This window comes from Ruditapes philippinarum, unplaced genomic scaffold (genome assembly GCF_026571515.1).
Source record: "Ruditapes philippinarum isolate M1 unplaced genomic scaffold, ASM2657151v2 ctg4842_1_1_1_1, whole genome shotgun sequence".
Classification (NCBI taxonomy): Eukaryota; Metazoa; Mollusca; class Bivalvia; order Venerida; family Veneridae; genus Ruditapes; species Ruditapes philippinarum.
The window spans coordinates 192005-205354 of record NW_026854363.1 but is presented as its reverse complement, the minus strand read 5'-3'; the positions used below and the strand labels follow the sequence as shown (position 1 = coordinate 205354).

The window sequence follows — 13350 nt, the reverse complement described above, 5'->3', positions numbered from 1 at the left end:
TGGTATTGCACGGCCGTGCATATATTATGACGTGACGTCATGAGCGTTATACAAACGTATAGTGTAAAGACGCGCTAAATGTTAGCGTTATACTATAGGCGCGTCAATGAAAAATGACTCTTATTTCACTTTAAACGGTCTTTTTTTTTGGGTATGTGATAAATAGAATATTAAATTCGTGTAAGTTCATTACAGAATTTATTGCACTCGTTGAATAAAATAATATTATGCTCGCCAGAGGCTCGCATAATATAATTTTATTCAACTCGTGCAATAAATTTAGTATTGAACTTACACTCATTCAATATCCTCTATTTAAAAGATCCAAGGGTATCGCATTACCCATTTTTCGTTGTTAGTTGTCTTATGTCACGAAAACACAATATTGACCAAATGGATACTTATCCTGTTAAATTCTATCTGAGCACGGATCCATGACAAAACCTTTGTGAATCGACAGGTAGTTACTGAATGATTTCATGTAATCAGATAGAACCTAACAACGATCTATGCTTCTTATTAACAATATACTATTTATGGCTCTATTTCATTTCGTTTAACGTATGTTTACACTATACACTGTTGAAGGATATACATTTTTACACGTTGTTTAGTCAGTTTTTAACAGGAAGTTAGTATTCATAATGAAGTGTTTACGGTATTCCAGTATCATTGTAATAATTTTACAAAACTTAGGTATGATTTCTTTACTTATTATTTCTTATTTGATTTACAATGATATACACAGTAATTGATTAACATGTTATAATCATGGTATTTCACTTAAAATATGTAAATTGATACCCGGGTTGATATTTTAATTGTCCCTGAAGTACAGACCTGTTTTGATTTAATGAATTGAAGATACGTACACTCGATTGTTTAAAATGTTAAGATAAAAATATGCGAGTAAATATTGAAATGATTATTTAGGATTTAGGCAATGTACTAGTATGTCAATGTTTCTTTTAAATGACAGGTATATTTTTAGCAATTACATATCTAATTTTTTTGACTTTATAGGACTATCTAGCACCTCGTCAAATATAGGTTTGACAGCTGTCTGTTCGCCAAATATAATTAAGTATTGTACTCAAGAATGTCTAAAAACCTTATTATATCAGACAATTATTTTCTATTGCTTCATTGGTGACTTTATTTGAAACAATTGTATTCCAAACAGATCTATGGTATAACATAATAAAATGACCACCCATTGATATCTAAAACGATTCCTTTATTTGGCAAGTTTTACTAAATACATAAAGTCCTGTACTTTTTATACCAAATTATTCCTTATGTATTACACAATGTGTCGCTGGATTTTGAAACCTTATGTTGGTCAAACTGAGACTGAGGGCTTAAATACCATTTTCTCATATTATATATTCATTAGGACACAACCTATCGATCTTTAATCAATAATCATAGTGTTTTCAATGACAATATGGCATAAGGACGACAAGAATTCGTTTTCAATACACGAACATATATTAATAAAACTGTTACAGAATATATCCATAAACCGAGGAACTTAATTACTTTTTCCCCGTTTGAATTTGAATATCGGTAAAAAACTATGGTCGGACAGCTGAATACACTTGTAGATATGTCATTTCTTAGACTGAAACCCATTAAACTAACAGTTTAAAAAGTAAATCAACGTAGATGATATCCAAATTATAGGAAACATGAATTGAATCCGCAGAATTTAAATCAAGTATTTTGTCACTATTTTATTAGTACACTTTTGTGATTAAAAGAACTCTCTCAACTGAGGTCCAGAAGCCTAAAAACATAAAATTCTAATGACTGGAACACTTGAAACAGAAATATATAGACCTTTTTACAATACGATTTTGCGTAGGGCAAAAGCGCAATAAAATTCACAACAGTATATGATACTTTAAGGCTTTAATAGTCGTGATTTCATGTTATATCAACCAGAAAACAGTAATTTTGGGATGACTTAAAGCGGTAGAAACTTAAAAACGTTAATTGATATTTATAACAGATATATATATTGGACTAATAATCCAATGGTCAAAAGGCGCATACAAAAGTCGTCTGTTTAAGGTATCACTAGACGACTTTTTCATCCGTAATTTAAATTTATATATATAAACAGCAGGGTGGTAAAGATTAAATTTTATTACCCCTGTATTACACAATATTACACAATGTTTATTGTACACTTGACTTCCTTTGGATTGGCCAGGCGGTTAGTGTCAAACAGATGGAGTCAACACGCGACCGTGGTTATTTGTTTCCAGCTAGTTTATACAATATCATTCAACCGGGACGTTTTAGAACCATGACATAGTTAATCACGTACAATTATGAAAATCGTTTTACATATACCGATCTCATCAATGTTTATTGATGTGTGAAGTGACAATTAGAGTTACTTGCATTAAAAACATATTAACATGTGTTACGAGAAACCGGATAAAATGTGTGTTATTTCACTTTCCTTAAAGATTTTGAAAAATATATTTAACTATGGTGAAGCGTGACAGTACGATGGTGAAGCACGACAGCACGATGGTGAAAAGCAACAGTACGATGTTGACAATACGATGGTGAAGCGCGATATTACGATGGTGAAGCGCGACAGCACGATGGTGAAGCGTGACAGTACGATGGTAAAGCGCGATAGTACGATGGTGAAGCGCGACATCACGATGGTGTAGCGCGACAGTACGATGGTGACAGTACGATGGTGAAGCGCAACAGTACGCTTCGCGTTTTACATTCTCAGGGAGAACGCGCTGGCCCTAACGGAACACTGTATAAAATATATTTATGTGATTTAAAAATTATCTGTTTTAAATCACAGTCAAATGAAGGATGAAATCAGGTAAACTGAACACTAAAAATGCGTTATCACCGGGCCTGTTCTGACTATTTTCAGAATGATAATTAACCTCGATTTCATGTTATAAAATAACAATTTAGTTGACTCCTATTTGAATAATAGATATAATTCCACATTTTTATGCCCCGCCATATAATGGCTGGGGCATATGGTGTTACCCTGTTTCGTCATTCCGTCCTTCCGTCATTCTGTCATTCTGTCATTCCGTCATCATCAGTTTCCGTTCATTTTCTTAGTAACGGTTGCACACATTTAACTCAAATTCAGCATATTGATTTGTCATGAGAACCTACAGGTCAAGTTCAAATTTGGTCATAGTTCCATGGTTTTTGGCAGAGTTATGCCCCTTTTACTTTGAAAAGAATATGAAATTTTCTGTTTCCGTTCATTATCTCCCCAAATGTATTACACATACAACTCAAACTTGACATATGGATATGTCATGAGAAAACACAGGTCAAGTTCAAACTTGGTCATGGTTCGATGATTTTTGGCAGAGTAATGCCCCTTTTACTTTGAAAATAATATGAAATTTTCTGTTTCCGTTCATTATCTCCCCATCTATACATTCAACTCAAACTTGACATATGGATAAGTCGTGAGCAAATAATGGCAAGTTCAAATTTGGTCATGGTTTGATCATTTTTATGCCCCTGCCATATAATGGCTGGGACATATAGTGTTGCCCTGTTTCGTCATTCCGTCCTTCCGCCCTTCCGTCATTCTGTCTTTCCGTCATCATCAGTTTCCGTTCATTACCTTAGTAACGGTTGCACACATTTAACTCAAATTCAGCATATTGATTTGTCATGAGAACATACAGGTCAAGTTCAAATTTGGTCATGGTTCCATGATTTTTGGCAGAGTAATGCCCCTTTTACTTTGAAAAGAATATGAAATTTTCAGTTTCCGTTCATTTTCTCCCCAAAGGTAAAACACATCCATTTAAAACTTGACATATGGATATGTCTTGAGAAAATACAGGTCAAGTTCAAATTTGGTCATAGTTCAATGTATGTCCCTTTTACTTTGAAAATAATATGAATTTTTCTGTTTCTGTTCATTATCTCCCTAACGGTATTACACATTCAACTCAAACTTGACATATGGATATGTCATGAGAAAATACTGGTCAAGTTCAAATTTGGTCATGGTTTGATGATTTTTGGCAGAGTTATGCCCCTTTTACTTTTAAAATAATATGAAATTTTCTGTTTCCGTTCATTATCTCCCCATCGGTATTACACTTTCAACTCAAACTTGACAAATACATATGTCATGAGAAATCGGGTCAAGTTCGAATTTGGTCATGGTTCTATGATTTTTGGCAGAGTTATGCCCCTTTCACTTTGAAAATAATATGAAATTTTCAGTTTCTGTTCATTATCTCTCCAACGGTATTACACATTCAACTCAAACTTGACATATTGATATGTCATGAGAAATCGGGTCAATTTCGAATTTGGTCATAGTTCTATAATTTTTGGCAGAGTTATGCCCCTTTCACTTTGAAAATAATAGGAAATTTTCAGTTTCTGTTCATTATCTCTCCAACGGTATTTCACATTCAACTCAAACTTGACATATTGATATGTCAAAGGAATGCGCAGGGCAAGTTCAAATTTAGTCATGGTTCCATGATTTTTGGCAGAGTTATGCCCCTTTTACTTTGAAAAGAATAGGAAATTTTCTGTTTCCGTCCATTATCTCCCCAACGGTATTACACATTCAACTTAAACTTGACATATGGATATGTCAAAACAATGCGCAGGTCAAGTTCGAATTTGGTCATGGTTCCATGATTTTTGGCAGAGTTATGCCCCTTTCACTATGAAAACAATATGAAATTTTCAGTTTCCGTTCATTATCTCCCCAACAGTATAACATATTCAACTCAAATTTAACATATGGATACGAATTTTCAGTTTCTGTTTATTATCTCCCCAACAGTGTTACATATTCAACTCAAAAATGGTTTGTGTAAACATTGAATAGTTTTAAGGGCTTTGAACTTAAAATAAAAAAAAAATTAATTTGTGCAAACAAATTTGGAACTAAATATTATAACATCTGAAATTTTGGTTGCATGCGGGGGCATCCGTGGCATGATGACACATTTCTAGTCTTTAAAAAATCTCAATGTCGGGTCCGTGACCGTAAGGGGAAATTTTTAAACAATTTCCCTTTCCATGCCTTTTTATGGCAATATTGGCAACAAAGCTATAAAGGAATCTTTTCTATTTTTGTTAAAAGCTATTTTATATAGTTTTCTACCTTTGACCTTAAACTAACTCGGAATTGTCTATGAACTTCTTCTATATTTCTATGTTAGGCTATGCTTTTTACCCCTACGCAGATTGCACATGTGCGGGGAAATACTACTTCCGGTCGATTTTTCAAAGCAACGGACCGCATCGTTAAAATGTCTATACGAAAGGTAAATATGAAATACTCGTATAACTATAAATATACATTGCAGTCCGATTTGTGTGAATAGCGTTGCAACACTTTTCAATTTTGGGTCATTTTTTCAATAAGTAAAATTGTTCTAGAAAAAACGGAACTAGCTTATGATCTGAAATTTTGAATATATGTTGTCGGTTTAGACCTCAATCAAATGAATTAATTATCTCGAAAAAAAATCAAGTCACACATTTCAAAAAAAATCTCAGTGGATTCCTTTTCCCTAATTATCGTCATCATAATAGCTTTTTTATTTGTATATTTGCAGTTACTGGCATAGATTTCTTTTTTTCTAAGGATAAAGTTTTACTAGGTAGTAAAAGAACATTAACTATGAGATGTGATGTCACTGAAACAGATGTTAACAATATTTACCTCATAGAGATACGAAGAATTAAATCAACCGCACTTTCTGGATCAGATCCTAATGATTGGCAAACATTAGCATTAATGGAATTAGGTAGATATGAAAGTCCTACATTAACAGAAGATATTACAGCTGTAGCAGCTAGTAAAGATTATGTTGCTGGAGGATCATGGGATTCTACAACACCTGCTAACACATATCTTACATTGTCTATGAGCATGGAGAAGATGGTTTGTGATGATGCCAGATATTATAGATGTGAATTGTCTTATAAAAGTTCCACAACAAGTTCAGTTACATTAGCTAATAGGAATTCAACTTTCTCAGCATATGGTAAGTTTTATGTGATTTTTAAAATGCCTGGAAAACCTTTTCATAATTAAAGACAGGTTGGAAACAATTTTATTGGGTTGATAAAACTTTAATAGGTAATTTCTAGTATATAAAAATATAAATTATTTCAATAGATTTCAAGAGATTGGTTACACAAGAAAATAGAATAACCATAAGATAATGTTACTATGTAATACAATACATCAATACAACTAACTTGGAAAAATCTGTTGGGAAGTGACTGAAATTTTTGTTTGTGATGATGCTAGAGCTTATAGATGTGAATCGTCGTATAAAAGTTCCACAACAGGAGATGTTGCTGAAACTGAAAAGAATGCAGTGTTCACAGCTTACGGTAAATTCATACATATCGTTTAGGGCTATTAATATGAATAAGGCAAAGCAGCGTTGAAATTAGCTCTTTGGAAGTTATAATGCATAGCTCTATAATAATATATAGTATGTATAAATAAAATCCCCGGCGTTTGTGTAATTTCAACTGAAATTTACTATACACTTCTACACGCTATCGGTCGCATGTTTCACACACTATTTGTCACTTTCGAAGTCTATGTTATATTTGATATTAAAATTTAATAATGCAGTCGGAGAACAAAACAATTCACTTGAAATCAAATTTCGGGTAAAGGGCCCTAATTGATGATTCCATTTCGGGAAAAAGATTTCGTGAAACAGGATCATATCGGGTGTTGATGTTGACACAACGTCTAATTTCATCTGTTCTGTTTTAATGAATAAGTTGCGTAAAAAAGATAATTATTTTGACTGTAATTTATCAAAATATTGTTCATTATACTGGAATCTGTCAAATTTTATGTATTTTACGATCGTATTTATGAAACAATTGTGAACGCGCTAAGAGTTCTAATCCAGGAAAAGTACTTTTGCGAAACTTCATATTAGGATGAAAAGGTGTTCCAAATGTCAATTTAGGCGGGAACCACAATGAGGCAGAGAACAAGATCGCACTGATTCTTTGAATGAGCTTTAAAACATATTAAGTAATTCTGATGACATCTTGACTTACTTGACCTTGATCGTCCAGGTCAAATTAATAAAGCTCTCTTCAGTGTGTCTATAGAAATTTGGACCGTATGCACAGTTTTAGAGGTAAACTTACCTTTGATATCAATTGACCTAGATTTTGACGAAGAAACCTACTTTTGAACGTTGATATCAGCTGACCTAGATAATTTGACGAAGTGACATACGTGCTACGACCTATTTTTTGCCCGTTGATGTACAGTTATAATATTTGGACCTTATGGACAGTTTAAGATGTAAAATTGAAGTTTGATATCAGCTGACCTAGAGCTTCACGAGGTTTCCTTCTTGTGAACTTTGATATCACCTGACCCAGATCATTTCACAAAGTGACATACGTTCTTGTCCTTTGATGTACAGCTATTGACTTAATATCATGTGCAAAGTTTTAGATGTAAAATTGAATTTTTATATCAGCTGACATAGATTTAGATGAAGTGACCTTCATATTGATGTACAGCTATAAAATTTAAAATTTTGCACAGTTTTAGATGTAAAATTAAACTTTGATATCAACTGGCCTAGATTTTGTCAAACTGACATTCTGTTTAGTCCTTTGATACACAGCTATGAGATTCGTACCATGTTCAAAGTTTCAGATGTTAATTTTAGTTTGATCTCAGCTGACCTAAATTTTGATTAGGTGACCTACTGTTATTATTATCTTTGATATACAGCTATATAAAATGGACCAAGTGCACAGTTTCACATGTAAAACTGAACATTGAAAATTATGGAAATTCATACTTGGGAAAAAAAGCAAGTGTGACTAGACATGCTAGACCTATCTATTAAAATTGAAAAAAAAGGAAAAAACTTATTTATTTATGTACTATATTTTTTTAAATAGTTGTTTATGTGTTTAATTTTAGAGAAATTAAATAACAGTCGAGTGTTGCCCCCACCAGGCGGTGGCTCTTGTTAAAGGTAAAGGCTATACATCTTTATTCACCTGACATTAAGATTTAAATGATCCTCATGCTGTATTTTGATTAATCTGAATAAGGGTCTTTTTATGTTTTCCTCGAATCCATTTTGGCTCTAGAATAATTTAATTTAGTTTAGTTTGACAACATGTAAGGCCTGATGAAAACCGGGTACTTGATGAATGAGGAACATAGGACTAAAACATTGCACATTTACATAAAACAACTGGAATATCGGATGAATCCATTAAATCGGTTTGGTGTTGTTTTAAAAGGATATCTTCATGTTGGAGTAAAGGCATGAAAGGTATGTTGTATTTTGGATATAAAATCTATCTAATGTTTCTTTTTTCTATCAATTTGTTCACTTCATCGGTTGAAGATTCATTCCGCACAAGGGCTTGGGATGTCGAGATCGCCATCGGTTTCGAAGCGAAATAGTAATTCTGTCGGTGGCTGTAGTTAAAACATCATCAGTGAAATTTTAATTCAGTTGATCAACAATATGTGCGTAAATGTAAACCATATGAAGAAAAACACTTCAAAATATCGTTTAAATCACATGTGGCAGTATCAGTGTTTGGACACCCCACCCCTATCTGCCCCTGGACCCCTACTACAACCATAAAAAATAATTCAACACTCTAAGGCTTACTATAAGGTACCAAATACAAAACCACCGATGAACTTATATATATAAAAAATTTTACACTATCAAAATTATAGTTATAGAAAGGTGAAAAGCCTACTATATGTCCATTTGCCAAACAATGTTGAACACGGGAAATCGTCGTTTCGGCGACTGAGGCGATTCCGAAGGCATTTTGCTGCATCATTCATTTACATCAATAAAAAGAACTTGAATTCCACAAACTACTTAATTCAAGTTTAACGAATATCAATATTCTATCGATTTTTTCTATTTCACGGTAATTTTTGACTTGTCGCTGCCATTTTGGATTCTGATACCTGTGTGTTATACACGATCTGATTGGACGTCAAATTTGGCTCGTCCAATCAGATTGCGTATTTCAACCCAGGTATCAGACTGCAAAATGGCTACGACAATTCAAAATATACCGTGAAACAGAAAAAATCGGAATGATAGTGATATTCGTTAGATTTGAATTAGATAAGCTGTGGAATTCTAGTTCTTTTTATTAATGTTAATGAATGATGCAGCGAAATCCTTCCGGAATGCGCCTCAGTCGCCGAAACGACGATTTCCCGTGTTCCACATTGTTTGGCAAATGGACATATAGTAGGCTTTTCACCTTTCTATAACTATAATTTTGATAGTGGAAATTTTTTTTTATATAATTTCATCGGTGGTTTCGTATTTGGTACATTATAGTAAGCCTTAGAGTGTTAAATTATTTTTTTTCAGGGTTGTAGTAGGGGATCAGGGGCAGATAGGGGTAGGGTGTCCATTCACTGATACTGCCACCTGTGGTTTAAATGAGGTATCAACATTTTACATAGGGATATATGTACGTCACTTTCGCTTTAAGAAACCACGTGCATAACAATTAACATCCGTTTCATCTGTGTGATTTCATACAAAGTAAGGGTTATACTAAGGCAATTAATGGTAAAACGCGAACATTATGAAAATAAACTTTCTTAATTAATTTTGTTCTATAAGATCAAATATCAAAGTTTGTACATGAATATATTGACCATTGACCTTTAACATAGATTCTCGAAGTATTTGCTCTTTTGTAAATTGAGTAAATTGTATTAACTATGTTAATTTTTCGCCATGACATCTTAAAAATATTAGAATTTGAAATGTAAATAAAATTTTTAAGCATTTGAAATGTTAGCATTGTTTTATTTGAAGTGTCTTAAGCAATGTTTAAATTTAACACACGTATTGTAACAAGTATCTGTAAAGGCATAACACAGACATCATCATTTGATATATCAATTTCGTGTCATCTTTCATAATGCAGCGCGTACACAAATTTGGAATATGTACGGCTTTATATATAGATCTAATCATCTTTTAATGTATAATAATAATATATTGATAATAAGTATGAGTTTATTTGATTCTCTAGTTCTCTAATGTTTTAAAATTAACATTTATGTTGGATGATAGATTTTGGTAAATATTCCAGTAAAACCACAAGTGACATCTTTAATAACAAGGAAGAATGGTTTTATAGTGGAAGGAATGTCACCAACAAACATGGCCACAACTGACGTAGGAGATGAGTTGGAACTGACATGTACTGCTAATATAGGAAGCTTTTCAACAACCATTATTCGCTGGCATAGAACTTCTGAAACTTCACCTAGCGATGAATTTATTGACTATCAACCGCCACAAGGTACCTTTGATGAGGGCACAGCAACCAGTGACAAACATTGTGGATATACTAGAGTTGCTTCAATCAGATACAACGTGACAACAGTCGATGCTTACAGGGATAACAATTTGGCATTCGAATGTTACGTTAGAGTTAGTGGAGATCCATATGGAAACTCTTACACATCTGAAAACAATCCGAGATTCTACACTAATGTCAGTAAGTGATCTATATTAGATCTAAATAGTATAGCTATTTATGTATATAAGTTTAAATGGAGTTGAATATCAAATTGAAATGTAAGTGTCATTATCTGATTCGTTACTACGTTGTACTCAAATAACAAATTTAAAAAGAAAAGGGTCATTATTTGTACTACATATATTATTCTTTATTCTTTTCAGTTGATATAATTTAGATATTAAAGACAGTTTAAAATTGGTAACCATGATTTAGTTGAACAGTCCCAATAATGTCAAAAACCTTGTGGGACGTAGAAACATTTTCCCAAAAATAAATGGATTGTTTCTTACCCGAATTTAAGATTTTTGGATGTAAAACTCTTTGTTGATTCAGGGCGCTATTTTGGACCGACGGACAATATTTTTCGAAACAAATTTTTTTTTAAAAAAATAAATAGATTTACATAGACATTGATTGGTAGTACTTTTGTCAACTAACAAATGATATTTCAATGAAAAATAATACCTCTAGAAAACACTTTTCAACACTTTTCAATGTAAACATAGTTTTAATGATGCAGGATCATAATGCCGCTCTTGTTAAAATCTTTGATGATCACTCGAAAAGCAGTACACACAAACCTATTTGTTGAAAATTTTTAGACCTTTTTTCTGCATGTTAATTGTGTTTTTACGCTTCGTTTGTTTTCATTACAGCTAAACAAGACAATGGAAACACAAGTTCTAAAATTGGTAAAATTTTAGTTCATATATTATGTTTCTGTGTGTTTGAATGTGTACAAAAGTCGGGTTGACAGTCGAGGATGTATTGGTATCAACCGATGTTAAATACAAAGTTATGTCTTTCTTTTGTTTTAGAGATATAAAATAAGATGTTGTGAAACAAAATTAATACTAGACTTACAGGAAATTAAATGTAGTACTGATTTTGAATTACTATTTCTTTTCACTATTTAACTTTATGTATAGTAAATGAATTATTCTATGAATATTTATCGGGATTTTCAAGCTATTGTCACCAATAACGTCTTTAAGTAATGATTTCAAATATTTAATACAACTTGTTAAGCAAGTATTAGCAACCTTTAACAGCGTTTGATTCTAGAAGCAATGATATCAACAAAAAATTTGGCTCAAACGTCTGGCTTTGAAAGGTGAAATAAGGTTGCATAGAAAATATGTTTACGTTCATATTTAAGATGAGAATCCTTTCATTGCAGGTACTGGCGTTTCATCGGCTGCTTTAGTGGGGGCTGTGGTTTCCGCATTAGTTGTTGGGATTCTTTTAGGAGTGGTTTTAACACACTTTTATCAACGTTTTAAAAGAACAGGTAGTCCGTTAGATTTATTGTGATATATGACTGACATTTCACTTGTTTTAAAAAGCGAAACAAAATTGTTGATATTTTGTAGCAAATAATTGATTTTGTTTGAGCAAGGATTCATATTTTCGAAACTAAATGAATTATGTATAAATCGTTTTAATATATGACGAATGCCATTTATAAAAAGTAGCATAATGTAAGACCTGTTTCATTCGTCAAAATGACAGTTCAAATTGCTCTTCAAAAGTCGCTTGTCTTCAAAACTTTATACTGTGAATACAACTACATTCATCAGGTGTATAAAAGTTTATTTTTTATGTATGTAAATAAAATATAGGAGACAGGACGAATTATCAGCCTCAACAAATTGAGTTTCAAGAAACAGAGATAAGTGATGTGGCCCTGCCAGCGTAAGTTATTCTTTATAATTAAGATTTCAAGACTTTTCTCAACCCCTGTACATTTTGTATTTGACAAAGTTAAAGTTAGCTTTTATATCGACAGTTGCGGTATATTAATTGTAAACATATTCAAACGACTATTTTGGTTTCGTATGAATGTACAAGGTAAAGGATGATTTTTTTATAAACATAAATGCATAAATAATAATGATTCGTTTGTTTCTGAGTAAATTTAAAAAAATATATATATCAAAGTGAGAACTAAAGTGACAGCTCCAAAGTAAAATTATGTCTACAATTATGTAATAATTACGATATTCATTCAAAGTTACATTTAAGCGCTGTCAATCAAAAGCAATCTACATTTAGTGCGTATAATGCCAGGAACTATGATTTTTATATATTCAATTTGATATAATGACTATAACACTGCTTGCTCTTTTTTATTAAATGCTTATAGGAATGCGTATGAACAACTTCAAAACAGAACGAATACGGAGGGAAGAATGACCTACGACTCGCTAAATGGCATTGCTTTTCTATTTACACTGAATATAGCAGGCAAGGCATATATTAAGGAAACTTTTTTATGGCATAAAAACTACAACTGTCATGTTTAAAAAAATCCATGACTATTACAATAGACAACTTGATAGTGTAAATAGGTTTACTTTGAAAGAAGCCTAATTGAAACATGCTCCTTAAATATTTACATTAAAAACAACTTTTATCTGAATACAAAAGCAATTTTGATATAAATATGAAGAATATACATGTCTGTATAATTATTAAAAATATAGCAATGTTGCTTGTATTTCTACGAAAGGCCCTCGTACCTACTTGCAAAGCATTTGAACAGAAACAATGGATTGATTGACCATAATGTAAGACAAAAAAGTAAGTTATTTCTCTATTTACATGCTAATATAAAATTGATAAAAGTATGCTGAGACTACACTGAGATCAGGAGTAATTTTCGTCACATTTTTGTTAATTGACCGCAAACATATTGTTTAATATTGATGTATGTGATATATTGTTTCAGTGAGTTCCAGTGAATCACCAATAAGGTAA

General features: G+C 32.3%; 1 protein-coding gene across 7 annotated transcripts in view; it reads left to right on the top strand.

Moving 5' to 3' along the window:
- Window positions 1-509: 509 nt before the first annotated feature.
- The window catches only part of LOC132739958 (uncharacterized), a 56606-nt gene continuing 43765 nt past the window's right edge, over window positions 510-13350 (top strand). The window contains exons 1-6 of one of the 7 annotated variants that reach the window (XM_060727811.1): window positions 515-696; window positions 5610-6041; window positions 10156-10566; window positions 11247-11282; window positions 11771-11881; window positions 12213-12285. In XM_060727811.1, coding sequence (XP_060583794.1) covers window positions 645-696; window positions 5610-6041; window positions 10156-10566; window positions 11247-11282; window positions 11771-11881; window positions 12213-12285 — 1115 coding nt within the window. In that variant the 5' untranslated portion in view covers window positions 515-644. Of the gene's footprint in view, window positions 697-5609; window positions 6042-10155; window positions 10567-11246; window positions 11283-11770; window positions 11882-12212; window positions 12286-13350 lie in introns of all 7 variants that reach the window. The other 6 variants (XM_060727810.1, XM_060727808.1, XM_060727809.1 and 3 more) reach the window with 6 other exon arrangements.